Below are 13,519 nucleotides of genomic sequence, written 5' to 3'. Positions count from 1 at the left end.
TTGGTACATCTGGCCACATGGATGCTCCATGCCCAAGTGGCAGTCATCAGAAACAGCCAAGCAGCTGCCGCTCACGTTACCAAGATGCTGTGCTCCCCTGAGATTTGCCACGGGACAGCCCGTCTCCCTCCTGTCCACTCCCTCCAGCCTCTGTGGGCATTTGAGTTTACAACCCACAATCTAGGTTTTCTTAAGTTTCGTTTTCTGCTCCCAGCCCTTGCACTCGCGGTTCCTTATGATCAAATAAATCCACTAGGTTCACACGCACTCCCTACGTCCCTCCTGAAGATCCCCTGCATACATCAGTATGTCAGTGGCTCTGAGAAACCCTGGGGGCCACAAATCAGTGAGGAAAGCATAGCCAGGACCCAGAAGAAGGATTTCTTCCGGGGCCAGAAGCAACACAATCCTATTTCATAGTTAAGGGATTTTATTCTTCACCTGAAATATGTATTCTTCAGCTCATCTCTTCCTTTCCTGTTTCTGTCTGCTACCCCCTCCCTCTCCATTCTCTCCAGCTCCCCTCAGCTCCTCCTCCCAAGCGGGTCTCTTGTGGGCCATAGAAGACAGTGGTTAGGGGAATCACCAGTGGGTCTCAGAGGAAACTGGAGCATTTATGGTTGGGATCTTGGTACCCTTGGTTCTAATCCCTCTTGCACGCTGGAGAGAACTCATGGGAGTCCACCAGGGATGCCCTTGGGGCTGGGAACCTCAAGGTCACTTGAGAAAGGCATGAAATTAGGGTCCAGAAAGAGGAGGCTGCCTTCTGAAGACAGCCCAATGGCATAGAGTTGATCAAACATTTACAGAGCCCTTCTTCTGAGCTGGGTGCCATGGCAGGTGACCCCGCCAAGCCCCCAGAAACCCCACCTTCTGGTGATGAAGGAGCGACCGTGCAGAGTGGTGTTGCTAAAATGCCGAGTGCAGTCTTTGCTGGAGGGGGCGGCTGGGTGGTGAAGCAGAAATGGCACCCTAGGGAGACATCTCCCGAGCAGCCTAGAGGACAGAGGTTTTCACGTAGCAGCTTTGGTGACAAGTGTCCCTGGGTGTGGAGCCTTTCCAGCCCCTGCTCCAAAAAATGTCCCATGATGGACCACCAGTCCCGCAAGGTACTTTGCACAAAAGAGCATGCCATGATCAAATCCATTTGGGAAATGCTACTTCCTCTCTCCCTCTTCCAGAAATTCCCATTGTGCATTATATAAAAGGCTCCAAAAAGTCCTGCAGGGAAGAAACTTGATGTTGTGCTTGATGTGTCCTAGTCGGATCTGGCTTGGCACCTTGGTGTGTGTTTGTGTCTGTCTGTACATGTATATATGAGGAACCCTTAGGAAATCCCATGGAGTGCAGGTCCCACGGGACACACTTGGGAAAGGCTGATTTGGGGGACAACAGTGAGCTGCAAACAGGGGCCAGGGGGTACCCCGCTTGGCACCACAGTGAACTCTTCGCTGATCTCTTTTACAGGAAATCAGAGAGATGGTGGCTCCTGTATTAAAAAGCTTCCAAGCTGAGGTAAGACCCAAGGCCTGTGGCATGTCACAAAAATAATTCTCAGTTCCCTCTCCTATCCCACCTGGAGCTGCCAGAGGATGCCAGCAGCAGAGAAACTTCTCTTCCCCCACTGCAAACTGCCCCATGCCCTCCTGATCAGCCATGGTATCGTGATAAGAATGGGTTCTCTGTTCTGTGTGATGGGATTTCTGCCTGCTCTGAAATCCTCTCTACCACCCATCCTCTGAGGATATAAAATCTACACTTTTCACATCCTTTCCTGCCAACCCATCGGGCCCTAGTTCCTTTGGCAGCAGCTGAGCTGTCCTCAGCCAGTTGTTTCTCTTGCCTTCCTGGAGCCCTGGGATGGAGCTGAACCTGCCCTGTTTCTCCTCTTTGCTTGACTTTGTGACCAGGATTCTGAGAATGTCCACTTGTCTGGCTGGCGGTGCAGGAGATAGGCTAGGAAAAGAATGGAATTGCCCTGAGTCAGGAGAGTGGAAGGGGGGCCATTTCCCCAGTGTTCTGTCTTCAGGGGGCTCTTCTCCGTCCTCCCCTGTATTCAGGCAGGACCCTGGAAGGATAGGCCCTTCTCAGAGCTCGCCAGTGGAGATGCATTTTAGGCCTGTCGCCTGCCAAGTGCCACATTACTTTAAATCTGTCTCTTCGGAACTGCGTAAGCGCATACGGCAATATTAAAGTAAACAATAACTGGATTTACACAAATGTCGCTGATTTCCATATTTTTCATCCTTTCATTTTATTACTGAGTTGACTGATGTGCTTATTTATTTATAGGGCCATCCGGTTATTGATTCATTTGGTTGTAAGGTGCCTGAGCTGGAAGGGGGTAGAAAAAAACCAGAAAGAAGACCAATAATGTTGGAAATGTGTTGTCATGGCTTTCTGTTTTTAAAAAAAGGCCCCCATCTGCCAGCTCATGGTCCCCTGAGAAATACTCAGCACACAAGCCCTCTCAGGCGGCTGTGAGTGTCTTGTGTAGAGCATCACTTCCTCAGCCACTCCCTTGCTTGGGTTGGTGTGGCAGAGCTTCTCTTAGCTACTTAGACCCTCAGTTTCTCTATATGTGAAAGTGGAATAAAGGCACTGCAGATCTTTTCATGCTGTTTTGAGGATTAACTGAAATATAATGAAAGGAAAGAGTTTAATGTAATTCCCGGTACATGGAGAGCTGCTAGGGAGTGAAGAGCACAGAATCTGGAGTCCACCTGGATCTGAATCCTGCCTCTGCCAGTTACTAGCTGTTTGACCTTAGGCAAGTTACTTGACCTCTCTGTGCCACTGTGTCATACTCTATAAAATTGGATAATAATTATACCTACTTCATAGGGTTGTGATTGAGGAAGAACGAAGTCAATACTCATGGAGTGCTTAGGACATTACCTTGCGTATTAGAAGTCTTATTATTTTACTATTCCTGTTATCAGTCACCTTCAACACAGGTTTATTTGGCCTCCACTATGCCTGGGTTGGAATCTGCCTCTTTCCTAACTAAGTGTTCAAGGCTTTTTATCCAAAAGAAGGGGGTTTTCTATCCCTATAGGAAGCAGGCATGACTTATGCCATCTTTCCAACAGGAGAAAGAGTTAAACATTAGATTTCGGCAGTGATCCAGGGAAGACCCAAGTGCAGCATGGTGGAAAGCACATGTGAATCAGACTCGTATGGGCCTGGCTTGAATTTCAGCCCTGCTGCTTATACTAACTGTGTGACCTGGGAGAAGTTCCTCCACCTCTCGGAGCTGCAGCTTTCCTCCTCTCGTAAGTGAGGCTGACAGTAAGGATTCTAGGAACTAAGCAGGGTGGAGGCAGTCGACGTGGTGTCTGGCACACAGTTGGTGCTCAGTAAGTGCAGGAGGCGAGAGAGAGTCTTAGTGGGGCCAGAATAGGCAAGGCTGAATTTTCATCTGCAAACCCAAGTGTCATGTTGGATACACACCCTTTTAATAGCTGGGGATCTTCAAGGAACTTCGTTAATTTTTTTAAGAGGGTTTTCCATCGTCCTTTTAATGTACCCAAAAGACTGCATTTGTCTGGAGTTTTATTCCCCAAACCCCTGCTTTCTTCATGATCTACTGACTAATCCGTCGCTGCCGCCTCGTCCCTCCCAGCGCCTCAGGGGAGAAACGCCGGCAAAGAAAGGTGTTAATAAAGAGCATCTCCTTCGTCCAGAACAAACTGCACACACATAGGCCGTTTATAATCCAAATTTGATTTTCATTTTAATTTTTTTAATGAGAGTTCATCCTTTATGCCGCTTCCCTCTCCCCATCCACCAGGCTCTGGGCTCAGAGCTGAGGATTCCCAAGTGGGCATTAATCACCTCCCAGGAATATTCCCTGAGGCAAACACCTTCCAGAGTCATATAAACTAACCCATAAAACGCCAAGACTGAATATCGTGCCTGTCATTCCTTCTTCCCCAGTGTGGGCCTCTTGTTGAAATATAACATGTTCAAGTTCATTCCTTAATTTCACTCCACCAGCCCTGGTGAATACAGCATACGAGCATCCTTTTATCTTTTCATACTGTGTATGTGTGAGGGTCTTTTTTTCTTTCTTTCTTTTTTTTTCATGTTGGTGGGAGTGGGGCGAAGAGGAAGTGAATTTGCCCTGCTGTGAATCAAGGAAGCTTTTCCTCTCCGCCTTGATTGCTTAAAGGACAGTCTTGATTCCCCCTGCTCAGGGAAACAAAGACAGCCAGAGAAGGTGGCTTAATGGAGACAGCTTGAAATGGCCAAAGTTTGAATATCCTTGCGCGCAGAGAAAAGAGCAAGACGAAAGCCCTGCTAATTACAAAAGTTGCTTTATGAAAGATAATTCAAAGCAATAATTTAGCAAACATAATCAAGTCGCACAGATGGGGTTGTTGATGGATGGATTGCAACATGCAATTAGCAGTTCTCGCAGTTACATATCATTAACCCTCCGAGCACAAAAATTATTTTCTCATTATTAGTTGAAAAGGTAAAATTAAGCTGACTAGACAGTAAAGGAACAAACTACAATTAATTACCTTCATTTATTACAGTCATTATTTTAAACTTATTTTTACTTGGAGAGAGAGACGAAAACATCTAAATTAAAAGTTTTGTTATGCTAAATCAGAGGTGAAACTTTTCTAAGGAGTGTGTGCTGGCCCAGCCAGAAGATGGCAAGGCCACTGCTGGGAAATTTGTTTTCCCTGCTTCCTTCCTCTTCCACCTTGAAGGGGATATGGCCTGCGTGATGGAAAACCCTTTCCTCTGAGTTGGAACAGACACATTCATCTGGGCCTGATTGAAACAGCAGTTTGGGAACCAAGGAGGCTGAAGTGTCCTCTGACCCCCAGGGGAGGCGGGAGAGTGTGGAGGTCAGACATCCAGGGTCTGTGTCCCACCCTAACACTGGTGCTGTGACTTTGGCAAGTGACTCCATGTCTCTGAGCCACTGTTTCCTCGTCTGTAAATAGGGACAGCTCATCGGATTGCAAGAGGTTCAGTGAGGCTCTCTGTTGAGTGGCCAGCGAGTTATTTGTTCTCATTGTGGTGGGTGTGTTTGGTTCAGGCCTGAGAATGTTCTCTCCCTGTCCTCTTAGGATCAGAGGGGAGCTCGTGTGGCGTGACCACCTTTTAGGAGCTTAGAGACGGGACTAAGATGCCATTTACCGGGAGATAGATCAGATCATTGGTTGAGTCCATGAAGTCATTTATTCACTCAACAAACATTTACTGAGTACCCAGAACCTGAAGTCATCATCGGCTTCCCCCACCATCTGTCCCAGCCTCAGACACTGAGGACTCCCTGCTTCTCCCTCACAGGCAGTCGTGGGTGGGGGAGGGGGTTCTAACCCAGGACAAGATCCCCAGGGGGTTGTAGTCTCCATTCCTGAAGCTGAGCTGCCTGAGAAGGGCGTGGGGGGCATCCTCCCAGCTCAGATCACCTGAGACAGGCTCGGCCCTCCCTGCCCTGAGCCCCCCCCGAACTCTGCATGCCGTGTCCTAATTTGGTCCCTGTGCTCCCCTCCTGTTCCGCGTCTGCCCGCAGGACTCTTGCCCTTCCCTTTGAGCCGAAGTTTAATTACAGGATCTTTTATTTTTCTTTTTGCCTTTTAACATTGTTTGCTCTTCCAGCTGTCTTTGATGTCATAATTCTCTTACTCCCCAGATGACCCTTTCTCTGTCACTCCCAGCACTGGCATGACCATCTCTTTGTAAGTGGGACCCCCTTGGGGCCACAAACAGACGTTAGACACGTGCAGTCCTGACCAGCCTACAAGGCCAGGGAGGAATGGCCTCGCTGACCAGCGGGACCCACCAGGAAAGATAAGCAGCGGGGACAGGCATGGGCTTGGAGTCAGACTGGCATGAGCTGGCACCTTAGCCTCTCCGCTTCCCAGCTGTGTGATCCTGGGCAAGTCACTTAACCTCTCTGGGCCTCAGCTTCCTTGGCTTTTAAATGGAGATAATAATAGTACCCACCTCATAAGGTCGATGAGAGGGTTAAATGAGTTGATACTTGAAAAGCGCCAAGAACAAAACCTAGCTCACGGTGAGTGCTCTTTGAAGGTTTGTCGGCACTCCTAGCTGATGAGCTGAAACTTGCCTCATCACATTTATTCTTCCCAGGAGCCCAGTGAGGAAGCCTCTGCTCTCACCCATTCTCAGGTGCGGTAAGTGAGGCTTAGCACCCAGCACATGGTGGTGGGTGGTAACTCAGGCTGGGACACCAGCCAGCAAAATTTATCGAGCATTTAGCAATGCCTGTCACACATCACCACCTCTCAGCAGCATGGCAAGGGAGGCACCACTGGTACTGTCCCCTCTTACAGGTCAGAAGTTGGGTTTCAGAGAGGTTAAGCTGCTTGCCTAAGCTCACACAAGCTCTTCACCAGCAGAGCAGAGGGTGAAAGATGCAGATCTCAGCTTCGAGGGCTGAACAGAGCTCCTCAAGAAGCCTGGGGGGTACAGAAGGAGCTGAGAGGTATAGATTCTAGATTGAGGGCCTGAATTGGACACTTGCAGGTGGTTATGGTTGGGAAGGACCTCTGTTCAGCCAGATCTGTGCCTTTTAGATGTTTTTGCTGAGCTATCCAGGCAGAATCCACCAGGGAAGCCCAACCCCTGTGGAGAGCTGGGATTCAAACCCAGGTCCGCATACCCAGCCCAGGACTTGGCACATTAGCAAGAGCTCAGTAAACAGGGTGTCACTTGCAAGATGCAATAAGAAAGGCTTCTGTCCACCCTTACTGTTCCCCGCTCGCACAGCTGCACATACACTCCCCACAGCCTCCTCTGATGACATAAGAACTTTGATGATGCAGGTCTCCTTGGATCCCATAAGCCAGTCTGCCTCCTCTGGCTTTGCCCTGCCCAGCTAGGGGTAAAACCCGAACATCCTTCTGAATTTAATATTAAGAACCCACCAAAGCATCACTGAACCTGTCACGCCATATTACAACCAAATTAAGAACCAGCAACAATCCTCTTTCATTTGGTATCATATACCTTATAAAGTAAATTATTAATGCATCCCCCCCCCCAGTTAAGCAGTTATTTGCAGTTGTTGCGGGTATTTCTCATTAGAAATAACATCATCTAAAGAACAATATTGATTGATTTTTTTAATCTTGGGATCATGGACGTGAACCACATATTTATATGACATTCCCTTTAACTAGAATTCTCATGCTTTATTTTTATATTATTGATCTTTTTGACGCGAATTGGTTTTTGGCCTTGTGTGAGGGTTGTAAGCTTTCTGCCTGCAGAGGAATGGGCCGGGCTGAGCTGGGAAGAGTGATGGCTCCAGTAGCATGGCGGTAACATTCCCACACATTTAACAACAATTAGTCTGTGCTGATGCCATGGTAGGCTTTCGTGTATGAAAATTTACAAGCCTTTTAATGGACTGCATTATGGAAGGCCGTGCGGGGCCAGGCGGTGGGGAGGTGAGGCCGCCGGGCGCGCATCCATCTCACGGCGCTGTCAGCCGCGTGTCTCTCAGCACTCGTGTCTGCTTGGGGGTAGCGGCTGGCGATCAAAGCAGACGCTACCGCAACAGCCAGCACGACACCGGCGTGGGACGAGTGGCCATCCGTGCAGTCACTCACGCGTCCATTCAGTAGATGTTTCTGGAGCACCTGCTGTGTGCCAGGCATGGTACTAGGTGCTGGGGCTAAGTGGCGAACGTCATTGACTTGAGCTCAAGAAAAGGTTGAGCAGCACTGTGTGCCAAGCACCATGCTAAGCACTGAGGGTACCAGGGTGAACACAGGTCGTTCATCCGGCTCCCGTGGTGTGGAGTGGAAATGACCTGAGCCTAGACCCACACAGACCTGGGTTCCAGTCCCAGCTGCGTCCTTTGCCAGCGTTCTCGGTGAACCTTGGTTTCCCTGGCTGTAAACTGGGAATGGTAACAGTCCCTACCACCTCCTACCAGGGAGGATAGGAGGATTCACGCAGGTAGAGAGCTCAGTGCGACATAAACCTCCCAGAAATGGGATCGTTGCATCATGATTTAGTGTTGTTGGCCCTTCCCCTCCATCCAGCAGCCCTAGGATACACATGCACACTCCTGCTTCCCTTGCAGTTCCACCGAGACCTTCACACTCAGCAGCATGTATTTGTCACCTGCTGTATACCAGAGTGAGTACCAGACTCCAGGGATGTGGCAGTGAGCAGCTCCAGATACCGTTGCTGTCCTAATGGCACTCACAGCCTTAGTGAGAGAGACAGCTGGACACATACCCCTCGGTGCCAATGCAAGTCATGGTTATGATTGAGTTTCACGTGGCCAGGACGTGGGATGGGAGAGATTCAGCCAGCCCACCCATTCCCTCATGCAGAAACTGTTTTTTGTGCAGACCCTGTGTGGGGCCCTGGGAACAAGACAGACAGGGCCCCTGTCCCAGGGGCGCTCAGAGCACAGTGAGAGCCATGCCTGTTTGCATCATGCACGTAAATTATTTGAAGGACAATATAGTGCGGTGGTTAGGAGCACACCCCTACTCTGCTGCTTACTAATTGTGTGACTTGGGGCAAATTATGTTTCTCTCCCTATGCCTTGATTTCTTCACCTGTAAAATGGGACTCCTAATATCCCCTACTTCATAGCGTGAGAGTGAGGAGCAAATGAGGTAATAGGTGTAAAGGCTTAAAACAATGCCCGATGTAAAGAAAGCTGAGATCAGAGTCAGAGGCTATGATTATCTTGATTATCACAATGATTATGGTTTTGAAATCATCCCACACTGCATTAACTAATTATGGATATGCTAAATGCTGCTGAGGCAAAATGCAGTTGCACCCAGGAAGACCCCAGTCTTATCTTCCTTTGTCCTAGCTCTGAGGCAGAGGGCTGGACTGCTTGACCCACTGGCGTTGTTGCCCAGGGAGACGGGGGGCCCTGAAGTGCCATCCCCAAGTTCAGGCACTGGAGAAAGAACCTTACCGGTCATGGCATCCTCTATGAGGCGGACCCCTCAAGAGGCCCTCAGGCATCCAGTACCACAGTCATACCCTCCCTGTTTCCCGAGTACCAGGAATAAAACCCAGAGATGGTGAGAAACTCACCTGGGGTCACACAGCCAGAACACGGAAGGGCCCTATGTTGTTTCAGATCCATGTAATCCCCTTACCCAGAGTGGCTCCAATCAAGCAGCTGGTAAAGGAAGACAAAGGCAGTGGATCTGGGGTCTCGGAAAACCAGGTCCAAGCCCTACCACCACTCCCTAGCTGTGTTACCTTAGGCAGGTCGCTTTACCTCCAGCCTCAGTCTCCTGTTCTATAAAATGGGTTGTTGTAACACCCACCTTGTTTATCCCTGGGGATGGGCATGGGAAGCCCACATGGTCACCCAGCTGAAAGGAAGCATCCTTTCTCTAACCCTTCGTTATTCAGAGAACGGCCCATGGGCCAGCAGCGTCCATACCACCTGGAATCTTGGTAGAAATGCAGTCTCATTGGCCCCCCACCCCACCTCCCAGGTCTCCTGACTCAGAATTTGCAGTTTAATAAGGCCCCCTGGTAAGTCAACTATACTTCAATTTAAAAAAATCCCCCAGTAATTTGGTGATTTGTGATTCGTGTACGCATTAAAGTTTGAGACGCTCAACCTGAGAGCCCTGGCTGCCCTGAGGGCTTTAAAAAATACCGAAATCCGGGTCCCACCGCAGAGTGGCTGGCATTCTTGGTCCGGCGTGAGCCTCGGGCATCAGGATGTTAAAAGCTTCTGCTGGTGATTCTGATGTTTGAGACACTCTTGCCCTAGAAGGTCACCATCTAGTGGAGGAGACAGACACATGGAAATAACCAGTGGTGTGCTGGGAAATGATGAGCAGCTGGCTGTCTGGGGAGCCCTGACTTCCATGGTATAAATACTGCTGCCGGGGCCAATTTCAAGTTGCCAGCCTGGAGCTGAGAAGAGATGTGCAGTAGCGTCGTATATAACATTTCCACCACACAGACACAATAGCTATGCATAACCTCAAAGCACCGGGAGTAGTAATATATCACCAAATAATTAGGAATTGATGAGTATTGAATATGTATTTCCTCTTTCTTTCAAGTTTTTTGGTAAAATACACACAACATTTACCACCTTAACCGTCTTTAACTGTGGAGTTCAGTGGCATTAAGTACCTTCACATTGCTGTGCAGCCATCACCACCGTCCGTCTCCAGAACTTTCTTCATCTTCCCAAATTGAAACTCTGTTCCCATTAAACAATAACTCCCCATTCCCCCCCCCCCCGGCAACCACAAGTCTACTTTCTGTCTCTGTGAATTTGACTACTCCAGGTACTTCATATCAGTGGAATCGTCCAGTATTTTTCTTTTCGTGACTGGCTTATTTCACTCAGCTGAGTGTCCTCAAAATTCATCCCTGTTGTAGTACCATCATTTTTAATACAATTTATGTAGTATAATTGTAGGTTTATATAATTTAAAATTTTAATTATGGCCATGTTTAACAACCAGCTTGCAAAACTCCTGAAAATTTGACAATCAGCTTTTGCAAGCTGCTACGGGTCAGCCCCAGCACACCACCGGAAGTACAAGTGAGAACAGAGGTACAAAAGGCAGGCTTTAGGACAGGGGTCTGCAAACTGTGGCCCTCGGGCCAAAGCCTATTTTTATAAAATTTTATTGGAACACAGCCGTGCCCATTCATTCATATATTGTCCATGGTTGCTTTCCCACCACAGCAGAGAGCACAGAGTTGAGTAGTTGCAACAGAACCTGTATGACCTGCAAAGACAAAAATATTTATTATCTGGCCCTTTACAGAAAAAGCCTGCTGGCTCCTGCATTTAGGTGTACAGGGAGTGGGAGAGATTGAATCTTTTATTATTCATTCATTTGTTCACTCAGCCAGTATATACAGAGCACCTTCTGGGTGCCAGGCACTGTTCTAGGCACAGGAGCAAATAAGACAAAGTCCATTCCCTTCCAGAGCTGACCTTCTGGGGGAAGACAGATGTAATTCAGACTCTTGCACAGCAAGTAAATATATAATTATCAGGAATAGCATGCCAGGTAAACTGAACAGCCTGTGCAAATGCCCTGAGGGAGGATGGAAGTGAGAATTGCAGGGCTGAAAGCCTGGGAGAGTTGGCCAGAGTCAGTAGGCCCTCACCTGTGCCCAGACCTCTACCTACCCCTCCCATCTACCCTGCCAAGCACAGCATCACTTTGACTCAGGCTTACCCTGGCACACTGGCCCCCATTGCTTCCCCACCCTCAAAGGCCACCTCCTAAATTCCCTCCATCCACCCCCCTCCTGGCCTTGGAGACCCCAGTGTGACAGACAAAAGTCTCTTATTTATTTCCTCCACAAGGTTTATAAACTGACCTCTAATAAAATCATTCTCGGCACAAGCACAAAATAATAACACTTAATTAAAATACATAAAGCCAAATATTAGTGGAGACCAGAGAAGATTAAGATCAACCAAATTCTATGTCCCAGTACTAAGCAGAGGCCTTGCCCTAATGGGAGGGGGGTTTCCATTTCTTGAGCACCTACTGGGTACCACACTCAGGGCTGGTTATCTGACATCGGGGATGTTGTGGGATATTCTAGAGAATCCTAAGGAGAAACAAATTCAGAGACGTTGAGACACCAAGATCACATAACCGAGAAGTAGAGCAGGGATTTGAGCCCAGTGTGTCTGTACGAGTCATAGTGGCTCATTTCTGTAGCAGCAACATCTAACATAGTGGGAGTTTCTCATTCACATCACAGTCTAATGCTGGTTAATGAGGCAAGGGAGCTCTGCTCCACGCAACCATTCAGGGATCCAGGCATCTTCTGTCTTCTGGCTCTGCCTTCACTGTATCCCAGAGTCCCTTTCACTTAGTCAGTACACGGGGAAGGTTCTCAAGGGACAGACTTGGAAGTGGCCACATCGTTTCCACCCACATTTCCTTGACCAGAACTCAAATTATAAGGCCATGTCCAATTTCAAGGGAGGCTGGAGATATAGTCTAACGTGTGTGCCCAAGAGGGTAAAAAAAAAAGAAAACAGGGCTAAGAGAGCACATAACCCTGTCTGCTGCACTGTGGAGTCCCTGATGGATGAAGTAACTACCTCATTAGCTATTGGGGAATAGGATGGACTTTGGTTCCAAACAGTAGGATTAGTACATTTCGGACAAAAAAACAAGAAATGAATTTCAAGGGTCCTGTCAAGTCAAGGAGCAGCAAAACAAGGGCAGGGAGGAACTTTAACGATTTGGTGGGCGTTATAAAGCTTCTACTCTGTGTACTTCTTTGTGCTGGCCTGACTAAGGGAAGAAATGAGCTCTGTCCAACAAGGAGGCCAAGCCACCCATTAGGAGCCCACACCCACTAAGAAAAACTAAGAAAAAAAGCAGCAAATGTAAAGTTAGAGCAACATGTCCCAGGTGTGCCAAAGAGAAAGTGATTACTTTGTAAGCAAGCAATCAGGGAAGACTTCCAAGAGGAGGTGAAGTCCCAGCTCAGGTTAGGAAGACGTGGGCAGGATGGGACACAGAACAAGGTGTGGTGGTAAGAGCACAGGCTGCCTTGTTGTCAGGCAGACCTGGGTTTGTGTCCCAGTTTGACCACTGGCTGGGTGATCCTAGGCAAGTCACTTCCCCTCTTTCTGAGCCTGTTTCCTCATCAATAAAGTGGTACCTAGTGATCAAGCTAATTGTGAGGATTAAATGAGATGCTCATGTCTGGAGTGCTTAGCTCAATGCATAGCACACAGAAGGCTTAAAATGAATACCCCAGTGGCTGTTTGGTGAGCAGTGCCACGTATCTGAAGCTATGATATGTAGGGAGGCGGGGGAGAGGAAGAGGCTAGGAAACACACTTGGGCAGGACAAAGGGGCCTTGAATACCGAGTTAAGTCTGCACTTCATCTTGTGGGTAGACGAGGTGCCCAGGAGTCTTTTTTGATTATGAAACAGCATGACCAGAAGGATTGTCTAGAAAGACCCCTTTGGAGGTAAGTGGGGTGGGAGGGGGTTGACTCAGAAGTCAGGATTTGGAGCTCTTGAGACATGTAGCAGTAATGATGTCCTGGCCTGGGGCAGAGGGCTCAGAGGAGGCTGGTTTGAAAGAGTTTGGAAGTGGGGGGCCTGGCCTTCACGTGGCTGATGGAGATAGAAGGCCTGGGTATCGGGCTCCAGAGGTCAGTGGGGCATGACACCATTAGCAGAAGAGGAGGAGGCAGAACTGGTGTCAGGAAGACAAGCCCAGTTGGTTTAGACACCCAGGCTCTAGGAGCCAGGGAGGCCTGGGCTCAACCCCAGCTCTGCCTCTTACCTGCTCTGTGACCTTGAGCAGGTCGCATGACATCATCTCCCCCATCTGTAAAATGGGGATAATATTTGTCCCTCCCTAATAGGGTTCTTGTTGGAGGACTCCATGAGATTATGCCTGGCACATAATAGGTGCTCAAGAAATGGTCCTTGTTATCACCATTCTTTTTCCTGTTGAGTCAGACCAAAAACTGGGTTAAGAAAGGGCTGATGATGAACCAGCAGATTCCTCG

At 48.5% G+C, this 13,519-nt stretch overlaps 1 protein-coding gene across 15 annotated transcripts in view; it reads left to right on the top strand.

Annotated features, from left to right (window-relative positions):
* The window catches only part of CUX2 (cut like homeobox 2), a 271,019-nt gene that overhangs the window by 160,391 nt on the left and 97,109 nt on the right, over positions 1-13,519 (top strand). For all 15 annotated transcript variants that reach the window (XM_067015971.1, XM_059040793.2, XM_067015979.1 and 12 more), the window contains one exon: positions 1,468-1,515. In XM_067015971.1, coding sequence (XP_066872072.1) covers positions 1,468-1,515 — 48 coding nt within the window. Of the gene's footprint in view, positions 1-1,467; positions 1,516-13,519 lie in introns of those variants that run through there.

This window comes from Kogia breviceps, chromosome 15, assembly GCF_026419965.1.
Source record: "Kogia breviceps isolate mKogBre1 chromosome 15, mKogBre1 haplotype 1, whole genome shotgun sequence".
In the NCBI taxonomy this organism is placed as follows: domain Eukaryota; kingdom Metazoa; phylum Chordata; class Mammalia; order Artiodactyla; family Physeteridae; genus Kogia; species Kogia breviceps.
The sequence above is the reverse complement of the archived record's forward strand: the minus strand, read 5'-3'. Positions and strand labels throughout refer to the sequence as shown.